This window comes from Oryctolagus cuniculus, chromosome X (assembly GCF_051225735.1).
Source record: "Oryctolagus cuniculus isolate XC-2025 breed Fujian yellow rabbit chromosome X, ASM5122573v1, whole genome shotgun sequence".
In the NCBI taxonomy this organism is placed as follows: domain Eukaryota; kingdom Metazoa; phylum Chordata; class Mammalia; order Lagomorpha; family Leporidae; genus Oryctolagus; species Oryctolagus cuniculus.
Window position 1 is genome coordinate 76373031 of NC_142888.1, and position 15331 is coordinate 76388361.

The window sequence follows — 15331 nt, forward strand, 5'->3', positions numbered from 1 at the left end:
ATTTGAAAGTCAGAGTTACATAGAGAAGTAGAGGCAGAGAGAGAGATATTTTGTCCGCTGGTTCACTCCCCAGTTGTTTGGAGCTGTGCCGATCCTGTGCCAGGAGCCAGGAGCTTCTTCCAGGTCTCCCACAAAGGTACAGGAGCCCAAGGAAGGACTTGGGCCATCTTCTACTGCTTTCCCAGGCCATAGCAAAGAGCTGGATTGGAAGTGGAGCAGCCAGGTCTCAAACTGGCACCCATATGGTATGGTGGCACTGCAGGTTGTGGCTTTACCCTCTACGCTACAGCACCAGCCCCAAACTTGATACTTCTAACTGTAGTTGGGTATCTCTTCTCCACCCTCCCACATACCCCTTCTCCAACCCTTCCGTTATTTTGATGAATGCTTCTGCTAGCTGGCCTCATCTCTTCAAACAGCTCTCCACAGGCTTCACCTAATCCTACCTCCTTACTAGTCTCCTTTTCACAAGTTACCCTTCCAAAGCTTTTGTTAAATAACAATAATTACTTAGAGACTAATTTAGCTTAATCCATTTTAACAGGGAAATTCCTAGGGCCAGCATTGTGGCATAATTGGTTAAGCCTCCACTTGCAGCACCAGCACCCATATTGGCACCTATTTGAGTCCTGGCTGCTCCACTTCCGATCCAGCTCCCTGCTAATGTTCCTGGAAAAAGTAGCAGATGACCCAAGTGCTTGGGCCCCTGCAACTCACAAGGAAGACCCAGATGAAACTCCTGGCTCCTGATTTCAAACGGGCTCAGCCCTGGCCATTGTGGCCACTTTGGGAGTGAACCAGTGGCTGGACAATCCCTCTCTTTCTCTCTGTAACTCTTTCAAATAGATAAAATTAATTAAAAAAAAAAAACAGGGAAATTCCACAAATAAATCATTACTTGTCCCCAAAAACGTTATTGTGCAGATTTCAAATAACAGGGTAGATATATATTTGGGAACAAGTGTCTTTTTATTTGTTTAAAAACAGGACTGGTCAATGGAAGGCAGGAATGTAACATGACTGCAGTCAGAAGAATGAAATTTACAACCAACACCTCTAACTGCCATTGACTTCAATTTATTTAACCTCTTTAGGGCTCTTTATTCATCAATAAATGGAGATGATGAAGCTAATAATAGTGTTCAAGTAATGATGACAACATGAAATGAGATAATGAACACAAATCAATTAGTAAGATGCCCAATAATTGTTATTATTATTGTTATGGAAAATTAATAATGAAATGAATTAATAAAATGACTGTAAGTTTCCTATATAAAATTAAAAAGAATAAGTTTCCCATTGAGTGATATTTCAATAGAAAAACTTTATATGGAGTAAAATACATATTACTAGGTCTTCAGAATACAGCATATGCTAGATTGTAGGAAGCCAGAATGAAAAAAAAAATGGATGAATAGACATATAGAAGATAGATACTTGTAGATACAGATACATAAATAGATGCAAAATAGATCCAAGTTATTTCTCTTACATATAAATCATGCTAGAAATAAGACATTCTCTTATTTCTTAGGCTATTGTCCATACTGAGATGAACAGCATGTTTATGTTGATCTCTAAGTCTCTTTCATTTGACAGAGCATGTATGCACGTGTGACACAGGGGGAGCTGGAGATGGCTGTGGCTATTCTGAGTCATGTAAGAATACTACTGCACACCATGATGTGTGCCTAGGTTGCAAATAGAAGTGAAACTGTAAACATGGTTATACACTCTGTATTCATCAATCTCATAACTATATGCAAGATTACTAAATTAGGGATTAGGAAATCTTAATTCAAGTTGCACTGATTGGATGAGTACACTTGGCTAAATATGAATCTTTCTGGTTCTTAGTTTCACCACTATGAAATGTGGGAGTTAGTGAAATAATCTCTGCAGAGCCTCTAGCTATAAATTTATATGGTTCTCTACTCTCCTGGAGATTTCAAATATCCAAGAAAAGGAAAAAAAATATGTATTTATACCCTATGTTTATAACATGGATTTCAAGGAATATAAAGAAAATCTAAGAAAAACAATTCTCATTGCCAACACATCCAAAAGAGAAAACTTGGGGTCATATTGTATTGGGAAGAAAATGGGTGGGAGGATTGAATAGTGTATCTCACAAGGAGATAGATTTAGCTCTGATATTTTTAAGGATAATAGAGATAATAAAATATAGACAATTATAAAATAGTCATACAAATCTGGGGGACTAGTTTCAAAAAAATATTAAGCCCAGATGTTTGAAGTTTATCAAAGCCACTTAAAGAAAATCAAAGGACTTTTCAACTATGCTCAATATTACAAGATTTAAAGAAAAATGTGAGATCTGGCGCTGTAGTGTAGCAGGTAAAGCCTGCAGTGCTGGCATCCCATATGGGTACCAGTGCTAGTCCAGGCTGCTCCACTTCTGAACCAGCTCTCTGCTGTGGCCTGGGAAAGCAGTAGAAGATGGCCCAAGTCCTTGGGCCCCTCCACCCATGTGGGAGACCCAGAAGAAGCTCCTAGTTCCAGGCTTCAGATCTGCCCAGCGCCAGCTGTTGGCCATTTGGGAAGTGAACCAGCAGATGGAAGACCTGCCTGTCTCTCTCTGCCTCTGCCTCTCTGTAACTCTGCCTTTCAAATAAATAAACCTTAAAAAAAAATTCCAACAGCAATTTTTTAAAAAAGGAAATCGTGGGTCTACCTCTCAGGGAAAATGTAACTATGACAATGTAGGGGAATTGCAAAAGTTTGTGGAAATGGGATTAAATGTTTAACAGAATACAAAAATGTAATGTATAATTATTTGCATTGTAATCTACAGAAAATTATTCCTGTGAATAAACTATTCAGAGGAAATGACTTAAAGTATAAATGGGCTTAATTATTATCTTATAACCAAACGGGAAATATTTAGATGTTATGTTGTCATTCATTCTATTTCATTGAAAGAAATTATGAATGACTAATTGACAAAAAAGCTGTGTATGGGTGAAATGGTCATTTTTCCATTCAATTATTCTTTACAGCCATTGTCTATATTCCCACTAAAATAGGGACCTTTTGCTTTTTACTTGTTAACTTTTTATTTACTGAAGTATTAAGATTTTTTACTGTGATGTAAATTTAAAATATGTTATCTCAAAAACTAAAAAGAAAAGGAAAGGTAAAAAGAAGGCTGGGAGGAGAAAGAAGGGAGGGAGGAAGGCAATATCATTATGTTCTTGGACTTAATGAATCATACTGAATCTGCTAAAAATTAATTAAAATTAAAATATAAAATGAAAAAAGTTTACTTTGGTACAAAAACAACTTTGAAAGGGTCTTCCAAAGTCCATGGATAATGACTATTATGAAAAAGCTATGCACAAATTTCAAATTTTTCTACAAATAAACTTAGTTTTTCATTGACATTTTTCCATGAAGTTTTTAACGTACCATCAAATAGTATAATGTCAATAATTGAAATAATTGGATATTAGCTCATATGTATATGAGATTACCATTTTCAAAGTGCATTAACATATTTTATCTTGTTTAATAACTTCAATGAGTAGGCAATGCATATGACTTTTCATTTTCTTTATTTCTTATTCACCAAGAAAAATGGTCTTCCAGTTGGGAAGAGATTAAAAAAGTTAAAGAATGCGGCCCAAGATAAGTAGAGAATGAATTGCCATAGCCTGCGAAATCATCAGAGTATATTAATCTCCAAGACTAAAATAATAAAAGTTCATAGCTTTGAAACAATTTAGAGCTATTGTGGGCTATCACCTGAGCAAAATCTAATGAGCCCAAGAAAGGTACACAAAAATAAGAAATTGACATTTCAATTTCCAACAATGTAAATGACAGATTCCCATGACTAAAATCTGATAAACTGAACATTGCTTACCAGAAAAAATAACTGCAAAAATAATTAAATATAATAATGTAAGTATCTAGAAATGAAAACAGCACTGGCTAGAAAGTAGCATAAGTTGCACTAAGAGTACCATAGAAAACTAAAGCTAATATCATTTTTGGATAGTATTACTAGTATGGCAAATAATATTAACATAGTGCTTCTTCATTTAAATATAATATTATATGGTTTTTGCTAACCAGAAGCTTAATTGTGTCCTAAGAATGTGATATGAATGCTAAAATGGTAAAAGCACTTTAAGGCTATCTCAATAGAGACATACTATCTAGAGTACAATTATTATACTTACTGTCACTAATATTTGCAGTCAAATATAAAAGATCTTACATACCAATGACACAACCACCATCTGGAGACAGACTAAAATTAAAGGGAGGTTATCTAATGCATATCCATGACACATGATTATTTTTTCTGGTACAAGTAACAGTTTTGTTTATGGGATGTTTAATTCTTGTCAAATTTGTATTATAACCTCATAATGCATTAGGCAAAATTTGATCTTACTCTTGGGATATTCACTTTTAAAGATAGGTAAAATGTACATTAGGACATTAAACTGTCAACATTAATCTTTAAAGTTACTCTAAGTTTATCCAAAAAAAAATCGCGAAGTCTCAGTCACCAATTTGCACGTATATATGTGTGGAATACTATTTTTCACATTAGTAAACCTCAAATCATTTTGGGTAAATAGGATTACTTACATGAATGAAATGACATTTAAAATCCTATTGCTAAAAGCTATTATCTCATTTCTAATGACCATTAGTCTCATGTTAAATAGCTAAGTCAGATGTCCTTGTGGACAGGAACTCTAATAAATTGAACTGTATATTCTTTGGCAATCTATTACATTATGACACTCATATGGAACCAGAGTTTTGGCATGTGATTTTAAGGCTAGCTTCCTCAGATAATCTGAATCCAAATGCTTACCTCAGCTTCCTTCAATTTTGTAAAATTTGACTGTGATCCAATATAGTATGAAATTCCTTTTGATGCACCCTCCAGAGTTGCTCCACGTATTAAAAGGATGAGTAGAACCACATAGGGGAAAAGAGCTGTAAAATAAACCACCTACAAGAAAAACAACCAAAAGTTACTCTTTTTTAAAAAAATAATGGCATATGATTGTGTATGAGTAAATTAGCCAGTTGATATCGGTAAAATAAAGTGCTAGGGATTCTGTAAATTCATTAATAAGCCTGATAATACCAATGCCAAAGGTAGAATAATTTCCTATTCCTACTTACACTTTGAAAAGACCCATTTTCAAAATCACTTTGGTGTATGAAGAAGCATTTGCCCAGGTTCATAGTGTAAATAAACAATATACCGCCAGCGCCGCGGCTCACTAGGCTAATCCACCGCCTAGCGGCGCCGGCACATGGGGTTCTAGTCCCGGTCGGGGCGCCGGATTCTGTCCCGGTTGCCCCTCTTCCAAGCCAGCCCTCTGCTGTGGCCAGGGAGTGCAGTGGAGGATGGCCCAGGTGCTTGGGCCCTGCACCCCATGGGAGACCAGGAAAAGCACCTGGCTCCTGGCTCCTGCCATCGGATCGGTGCGGTGCGCCGGCCGCAGCGCGCCGGCCGCGGTGGCCATTGGAGGGTGAACCAACAGCAAAGGAAGACCTTTCTCTCTGTCTCTCTCTCTCACTGTCCACTCTGCCTGTCAAAAATAAAATAAATAAATAAATAAATAAATAAAAAACAATATATCAGCAGTGATGACTTGGAATCTAGATAGAGTTCTTTCATGAATGTATACTTATACATGTCTGAGGGAACTCCATGTGTCCTCTCAGTAAACTACTGTACTGAAGTAAGAAAGAAAGTGACTTTCAAATGAAAGCATCGCTTAGTAGATGTCCAAATCCCACGAAAGCTTAAGTGAATATTGCTAAAGCTACCATTAAGAGAAGTTGACAGCACACACACACAATTGTACTTCTTCTGTCCTAGATAATGTGTGGTTCCAGATGAGCAGATTGCCTTTGAGGCGGACTTTTCATTAATGTAGATGATTCCTTTGATCCACAGATGTCCTATGTTTGATAATATTCTCTAGGAGACAATTTAAACAAGTCATCCAGAGACCAATAAAAATGAATTGCCTCGGTAAGTGGCCTTTAATGAACTCTCAATATCCACACCAAAAAAAGAAAAAAGAAAAAAGAAAAGGAACCAAGGGATACAAAAAATGTTCCAGTGAAAGATTTTGAGAAATTTCCACTGGATTTGTGATTGTCATAGTCTTTTCATCATGTAAAACATGTCTCAATACTATTTAACATAAAGCAAATATGCTGGATATTTTACTAGGAAAACAAAGATAGCATGCAGTTAGTTCTGTTTTCCACTTGTAAGAAAATTTTCAGTCTAGTAGTTACAAACATATATTTATTTTTCTGAGTAATATATAACTGCTCACAGAGAAAATTTTATGTTGTTCTCTAAAATTTCCATTATGCTATTTGGAAGTTTAAATCACAAAACGATGAAATGGGAAAATATAACAATGTGTTTTCTAAGGGGTCTCTTCACTGACAGAGAAGGTTCTGAGTCAAATTGGGCAGCCTTCTTTTTCTTTTTTTAAAGATTTATGTATTTGAAAGGCAGAGTTACAGAGAGAGAGAGAGAGAGAGAGAGAGAGAGATCTTCATACACAGGTTCACTCCCCAAATGGCCACAATGGCCAGCGCTAGGCTGGGCCAAAGCTGGGAGCCTCTTCCAGGTCTCCCAAGGAGGTTGCAAGGACACAAGTACTTGGGCCATCCTGCACTGCTTTCTCAGGTACACACCAGCAAGGAGCTGGATTGGAAGTAGAACAACCAGGACTAGAACCTGCACCCATTTGAGATGACAGTGCTGCATGCTATGGCTTTAACCTGCCGCACCACAGCACCAGCTTCAGGCAGACCTTAATTTAAGAGAATGATTACATAGAATCTATTTTTTTCTCTCTCTCCAACTCAGGAAGTACTTATACTGTTATCCTATAAAACAAGGACTAGAATTTCCAAACCCAACATTGCAATATATAATTCTATTAAGTGCTTATTTCTAGAGTGGAACAGAAATTTGTGAAATATACTCTTAGGCCGGCGCCGCGGCTCACTAGGCTAATTCTCCGCCTTGCAGCGCCGGCACACCAGGTTCTAGTCCCTGTCGGGGCGCCGGATTCTGTCCCGGTTGCCCCCCTTCCAGGCCAGCTCTCTGCTGTGGCCAGGGAGTGCAGTGGAGGATGGCCCAAGTCCTTGGGCCCTGCACCCGCATGGGACACCAGGAAAAACAACTGGCTCCTGGCTTCGGATCAGCGCAATGCGCAGGCCGCGGCGGCCATTGGAGGGTGAACCAACGGCAAAAGGAAGACCTTTCTCTCTCTCTCTCTCTCTCTCTCTCTCTCTCACTGTCCACTCTGCCTGTCAAAAAATAAAAGAAAAAAAAAAGAAATATACTCTCAGGCCTCAGCAAGAAGGCTCCAAGTTTTGAGTAATTGTACAACTCTAGTACTAGTTTTTGTGTTTTTTTTTTAAAGAGTGAAGATTTTGTTTATTTATTTAAAAAAATAGAGTTACACAAAAAGAGAGGGAGAGGCACACAGAGAAAGATCTTGTATACGCTGGTTCTCTCCCCAGATGGCCACAACGACCAAGGCTGGACCAGGCTGGAGATAAGGGTCAGGAGCTTCTTCTGGGTCTCCCACACGGGGAAGGGGCCCAAGGAGTTGGGCCATCTTCCACTGCTTTCCCAGGCCATTAGCATGGAGTTGGATCGAAAGTGGAGCAGTAGGGACATGAACCGGCACCAATATGGGATGCTAGTGTCGCAGGTGGTGGCTTTACTGGCTATGGCACAAAGCCGACCCCTGTTTGTTTTACTTTGAAAAACAGCTGTGATCTTGTGTATTTACTTAGAGCTAGAATGCCTACGTAGAAAACTTTTCACACATTTGAATGTCCCCATTATAGAAAAAACACATGTTCGATAATGCCTGACATTGAACTACAATGAAATAGGAAAGCAGCTACAATTACTGTCTAATGTGTTTTCCAAATTACCTTGCCAGAAGACTTGATTCCTTTAAACAGTGCTGCTCCAACTATGAGCCAAGCCAGAAGAAGACAAAGTGCTAAATACCACACAATTACTCCAGTCTCATCCATTCCGCTTGATCGTTGGAGTGCCACTTTACTGAAAACACATAAGACCTTTTATGAACATGCAATCACTTGTCTTAAAACCTACATGGAGTTTTGTAATATCTTTCATCCAGGGGGAACCTCCATGAGTATTAGATAATATTAATATACTAGTGTTCTTCGAGCCTTGTACTGTCAGAAACTATTTTATGAAGGGGTAGCAAGGCTGGGGGAATAGTTCGTTAAAAAGCCAGGCTCTTTATTTCTGGGTTAATTGCACCCAATCCAGGCTTCTACACCCTAGAATAAAAGATCTACCTGATTAAGTGTTTGGCCTAGCTGTTAAGATGTTCGCATTCCACATTGGAGTACCTATGTCCAAGGCCCACATCTGGCTCCTGATTCCAGCTTCTTGCTAATGTGGACTCTGGATAGTAACAGGTGATAGCTCAAGTATTTTGCTTCTTGCCACCCATGTGGGAGACTCAGATTGAATTCCTGGCTCCTAGCTTCAAGCATTTAGAGAGTGAACCAGCAGTTAGGAACTCTGCCTCTCTGCCTCTCTTTTCCTCACAAAAAAATAAAAATAAAAAGTGAAACATCTGTGATTCTTTTATCTATAATTTCCTCTTAATATTTCAAGCTCCTTTATATCATAGTTTTATTTTACTTTTTATAATGTTTTTCTCAAGTTAAAGTAATTAAAAATACATTTAAAACAAAAGTAATTATTTCCTTAGTCCATATTTGTACATATAAACCAATCCAAATGGTGGGATCATTCACATCTTATATTATATTATATATACACATGTATATATGTTTATATATATTCATTCTTAGTTTGATGTTTGAAAACATTTCAAGATCTAAAAGTTTAAAAGAGTCAGATGAGAAAACGTGATGTATATACACAGTGGAACACTATTCAGCCATATAAAGAACAGATGAAATCTTTGTCATTTGAAACAACACATTTGGAACTGGGAGCCATTAAGTTAAATGAAGTAAGCCACGCACAGAAAGACAAGCGTGGCATGAACTCACTGCACGTGATATCTGAAAATGTTGATTTCATAGCAGCTGTGGGTAGAATGGTAGTTATCAGACGCTGCAGGGAGTAGGGGAGGGGTGACAGGGATAGAGAAATATTACTCAATAGTTGTAAGCTATAGTTATAAAGGAGAAATAAGTTGTGGTGTTCTATTCCACAGTAGGGTGAATACAGATAACAATAATATACTAAATATTTTTCCAAGAAGAAAAAGAAGTCACCGGTTGTGTGTGACACAGCTGATTAAACTGCAGCCTGCTCTGACCGTATCCCATATTGGAGCACAAGTTCAATCCCCAGCTGCTCAGCTTCTTATCCAGCTTCCTGATGGTGTGCTGGAAAGCAGCGGAAGATGACCCAAGTTCTTGCACCTCTGCCATCCACATGGGAGACCCCGATAGAGTTCCAGGCTCCTGGCTTCAGCCTGGCCTAGCCCCAACCATTGCAGCCATTTAGGGACCAAACCAGCAGATGGAAATGCAATCTCTCTCTCTGTAACTGCTTTTCAAATAAATACATAAACCCTTTCTAGAAAAGAAACAAGTTAGAAGAAATGATTTTTTGAGGGTGGCATAGTGGTGCATCACTATGCACCAACTGCACAGCTGGAATCCCAGACAAGGACCTCTTGGGGTCCCAGATGCTCCACTTCCCATCCAACGCCCAGCTAATGGCCTAGGGAAGCAGCAGAAAATGTCCCAAGTGCTTTGGCTCCTGCCATCCACAGTGGGAGACCTGAATGGAGTCCTTGACTACTGGCTTCAGCCTGTCCCAGGCCCAATTGTCACAGTCATTTCGGGAAGTGAACAACCCAGATGGAAGATATCCTCTCTCTCTCTCTCCCTCCCTCTCTCTCTGTTCCTCCCTCTCTCCCTCTCTCTCTCCCTCTCTCCCTCCCTCCCTCTCTCCCTCTTCTTCTCCTTCTCCCTCTCCCTCTCTCCCTACCCCTCTCTCCCTCTCCCTCTTCCTGAATTCTACCTTTCAAGTAAGTAAATATTTTTTTAAAAAAAGATTTTAAATGTCTTTATCATAAAGAAATGATTGAGGAAATGAGTTTGCCTGATTGGACATGACATAATGTATACATGTATCAAGAAATATGTACAATTTTTATGTGTGAATTAAATTTTTTAAGTTTTTAGAAAAGTCACATATGAATGAGAAAGTGGTTTATTCAGTAGTACAGGCAAGAGCATTAGGTAAGCGTAATGTGTAGACATATAGTAAGGAGAGTGTAAAGAGATCATTTAAAATAAGCAAAAGCAAATATTACTCAAAATATCTATTCTTACCCTACAATGATAATTGTAAGAAAAGCACAAAATGAATTACAACTATAAAAGTTTTCCCCCAATAAAACCTATCATTCAAATGTTTATCATTTGAACTTCTCATTATACCCTAAAATGTGGATTTATTTTCTTCAAAGCAACACCCTAACTTATAGCTAGTTGGCACTAAATCAATCATAACTGACAGGGTTGGACGTATTTGGCAACGAAATTATAAAAGGCAAATTGCTTTATATGAGCTTCTTTCAACTCACCTAGGATAGGTAAACGTTTGAGTCAAATGAAGTATAATCTGCTATGATTCCCATTTTTTTTCTATTAATATAAATTAAGGGAGAGGATGAACATTATTGTGTTGTTCATAAAAGCTTTAAAAATGTTTTATTTGAGAGGCAGAGACAGAAGGTGGGGGTGGGGGGAGAGAGAGAGAGAAAGAGAGAGAGCGCTCTCATCTACTGATTTACTCCTCAAATGCCCACAATGGCTAAGGCTGGACCAGGATAGGAGGAGTGCAGGAACTCAATCCAGATCTCCCAAACGAGTGGCAGAAACCCAACTACTTAAGACATCAGTGATGCAGTCAGTAACCAGAGTCAGAAATTGAACTCAGGTATTCCAATATGGGATTCAGTCATCTTAACCGCTAGGCTCAACAGCTGCTCCCTAAAAGCCATTTAATAACATCAGCTTAAGAAGTAAATACTGGGGCCAGTATTTTGGTATACCGGATAAAGCCACCACCTGTGATGCCAGCATCCATTATGGGCACCAGTTCAAGACCCAGATGCTCCACTTGTAATCCAGGTCCCTACCAATGTGCCTGGGAAAGCAGAAGAAGATGACCCAAAAAGGGACCCAAGCTCTGGGCTCCCGGCTTCAGCATAGCACAGCCCAGGCCATTGTTGCCATTTGGGGAGTGAACCAGCAGATGGAAGCTTGCTTGCTCTCTCTTTCTTTTTCTCTCTCTGTCTCTCTTCCTGTAACTCTGCCTTTCAAATAAATAATAAATAAATCTTTAAAAAAAGAAGTAGATACTTACTCCCAATATTGTTCACTGGGAAGCTGCCCTGGCTGATAAATTTCACTCCCATTGATACAGGTCAAATTGTTGAGGTTTAACCAGCTTTTATTCACTTGGATGATCTCCCCTGATACAATACTCACATTACAGTGAGTTACTAAAAATGACAAGAAAAAAATAGAGACACAGACATGTACTTAGTTTTAAAAGAATACTTTCTTGGGAAAAAAGTTTTTAATGGTAAGATGTTTAAATTCCTCTCTAAATTTTTACTTGATGACAGTGGAATAGAAATCTTCCAATGAAATAAGACATGTGTATTCAGCATCTTGAATCTTCTCCACTATTAATCTGGGATTGGGTGTAAAACTATCTGACCTTTGAAACTGTGACTGTCTTTATAGTAATAGAGTAACCATAACAGTTACAGAGTAACAATTGTTCCAGTTGGAACTTAGTGTTCTAAGGAACTTCAAGTATGTCTTACTATTCTAGCCTGTATAGATAAATTGATGCCATTAAATTACTCAAAAACATGAAATCTTTATTACTTTATCCTCGGATGTACATGGGAAATAGTGATGAGCATAGGTAATTGCAGTGATAATAGTCTACAATATTGATGCTACATTATCCCAAAGATGAGTAACACATGGCATGGACAACGCCCACTGTGTCCTGAGACACGTACACTACTATCATGGAAAAGTTTTTTCTTTCTTTGATACTTTCCCATTTTCTTCCTTCTCTCCTGTCCAGAAAGTATGTCTGCAAAAAGTATTCCTGGGCATGGGTTAGCCTTCTTGACTGCCCCCTCCCCAATGATTAACATGTTGTATTAATCAATTTTGATAATGGAAATGCTAGATTCTGTTTTCACCAATGTCCTATGTACCCATTATAATTGTACCTAATTTCATTAGAAAACAATTTAACCCTTTACAATTATTTAAAAAATACAGAAGAATTATATGGATTTGACAGTATTGTTAAAAATAAACAAATGAAATTTACCAATAGGTGACCTGCTACAGTTTTCATCTGACCAAGAAGAACAATACTTCCATGGCAGTTCACTTTGAAAAGAAGCAAACAAGTAGTAAAGACTATAGGCAATTATGACATTGTAATAGATTGTCACAAAAACGGATATCAGGACCATTGTAACTCCCACACCTGGAAAAGAGAACAATTAATAAAAAACAAACTTAAGTGAAATTTCTTTTCCTAATTTATAAAAAAGTTCTCAATTTCTATAAAACAAACATTTAAATGAAAAACCTGCTTCAAATAAATTTTAATTTGTTGTGGAGATGGGAGTAATACTGTCTGAATACGTTCTTCCCAAATTTAATTGTTTTTATGTTTGGCTCTGTCTGAAACAGTTTTTCAGTTGCTTAGAAAAATGCATTAAGATAAAGGGAAGGGGGATAGATGGTGGCACAGCAGGTTAAGCCACTGCCTGAGACACCACCGTACCATGAGTGCCAGTTCAAGACCAGGCAGCGCCACTTCTGATCATCTCCCTGCTAATGTGCCTGGGAAAGCAGCAGAGGATGGCCCAAGTGCCTGGGCTTCTAGCACCCACGTGGGAAACCCAGATGGAGCTCCAGGCTCCTAGCTTCAGCTAGACCCAGCCCTGACCCTGGCAAACATCTGAGGAGTGTATGAGCAGATGGAAGACTCATTCATTCATTCATTCATATTCTCTCTCTCCTCTCTTTCTCCTCCCACCTTGTTTTCTCTGAACTCTGCTTTTCAAATAAATAAAATGAATCCCTAAGAAAGCAGTAGAAGACGACCTAAGTGCCTGGGCCTCTGCACCCACGTGGGAGACCCAGAAGAGGCTCCTGTCTCCTGGCTTCGGATGGGCTCAGCTGTGGCTGTTGTGGGCATTTGGGGAGTGAACCAGTGGATGGAAGATCTCTCTCTCTCTCTCTGTAACTCTACCTTTCAAATAAATAAAATCTTTTAAAAAATGCATATTGGCCAAAACAAACACGCCTGTTACTCTTTCTTATTGGGTCTGCAAATTCTGTTAAGAGTGGGCAGAATTGGCATTCTTTTTAAAAGTTTAGAATTCATATCCTATTGACTCCCTAATACTTACACCTTCAACTACAAACCAACATTTTGACAAGTAAAAAATGAAGTCTCTGAATTAATGTCTTGAGAGGATATGGGGACAGTATTTCTCTAAATACATAGAAAGAAAAATTCAATAATTCAGTAATATTCTGAATTTAAACCTCCACGGTTTACTGAGTAGAATGCCTATGCCTAAGACTGGCTTTTGAAACAGATTCTCCAATCATCCAGCAGAATATTCTATTTGCCTCACTACGAACAGTTTTCAGCAGTTTGCACATATCAAAATGATGTTTAATACTCGGACAGAAACATAGTTTGATGTTTAGTAACAGTCAAGGATTTTCTTTATGCTTTACCAGCATATTATTCTATGAGGAACATCCAGGAAAAAAATTAGTGACCTGCCCTTCAACTTCTCTGAATGAGGTATTGTAAAAGATATGTAAGGCAGTAAGACAAAGACTGCATATGAAGCAGAAAAAAAAGCTGGGGCCACGAAGTTAATGCACAACAAGATCGTGTGCTGAAAGAATTAAAAAGGTGAACATAGGAAAATGATACCACACTTACAATACTCTCTAGTATCCTTCATAACCCCCCTCACATATCAACAGGCCAAGACAAACAGAGATAAAAGTTAACATTTGATTTTTAGATTCAGCAGTGGCAAACTACACAGAAAGACAATTAATGCACGCCTCTTTGCCTTATCCAGTCAGATTCCATGCTTTAAATTGACAGATAAAATTGGATTTATTTATTGTGAACAACATGATATTTTGAAGTATACATGCATTGTGGAATGGAGAAATCAAGCTAACTGACAAGTGTATGACCTCACACACTTATTTTTGTGGTGAGAATGCTTCCATTGTTTTTGCATCTTTCAAAAATACAATATACTGTCAGTTTATATACTAGCTATAGTTACCATGCTCTATAATTGATCCCTTGAACTTATTTCTCCTATCTAGCTAAAACAATATCTCCTTTGACTGACAACTCCCTTTCCCCCTACCTCCAACCATTCCAGCCTCTGGTAGCTACCATTTCATTCTCTACTTTCTAGGAGATCAAACAAGTCAGAGTTGTCAACACTATTCTTCCACATAGTGCAGACAGCTAAATCCACTAATAGAACAAAAATCATGAAGAAAAATCATACAAACCTTGAAACAATGGAAGAATCCTCCAAACTGAAATTGGACCTAAGCTAGCAAACTGCCCCAATGAACACTCCAGGAAGAACAGAGGTAAACCGGCCAATGCTAGCATAACTGCGTAAGGTATCAAGAAGGCACCTACAAAAGGCAGAAAAACACAGTTACACCTCAAGATCTTGATGGCACTATCAGCACAACATTTTAAAGTATCCTGATAGAGTGGAGACAGAGGATGCTGGATTTGGGACCCAAATTTACTGTACTCTGTGAAAAAGTAGTTAATTCTCTAAACCTATGAAACAGGGATGCTAGTATTACCTAATGAGGTTGTTGTAATAATTAAAAATAATAGCTTATTACAAACCAGAAGAGTTAAAGGATCAAAGATTTTGCAGCCAGACGGCTAAGTAAAAAATCCAGCTCCATCATTTACCAGCTATGTGACCTAGGGCAATTTACCTAACCTCTTAACCTTTGGTTCCTCATATAAAGAAAGAACAATAAAACTCATCAGTTTGTGGTAAGGGTTCAAATGCAGGGCCTATGTGAAAACATTGGTTAAATGGCTGACATATGTGTTTGATGATAGTTTTCCTCCTTCCTCCTGTAAAAAATAAAATTTATTTTTTAAGACATAGGGTGCACGGGC

General features: G+C 38.2%; 1 protein-coding gene across 2 annotated transcripts in view; it reads right to left on the bottom strand.

Annotated features, from left to right (window-relative positions):
* Positions 1-15331, bottom strand: part of SLC6A14 (solute carrier family 6 member 14) — a 156043-nt gene that overhangs the window by 26820 nt on the left and 113892 nt on the right. For both annotated transcript variants that reach the window (XM_089324660.1, XM_089324659.1), the window contains 5 exons: positions 14689-14820; positions 12443-12604; positions 11447-11585; positions 7981-8113; positions 4859-4999 (listed from right to left, as the gene is read on the bottom strand). In XM_089324660.1, coding sequence (XP_089180786.1) covers positions 4859-4999; positions 7981-8113; positions 11447-11585; positions 12443-12604; positions 14689-14794 — 681 coding nt within the window. In that variant the 5' untranslated portion in view covers positions 14795-14820. The remainder of the gene's footprint in view (positions 1-4858; positions 5000-7980; positions 8114-11446; positions 11586-12442; positions 12605-14688; positions 14821-15331) is intronic.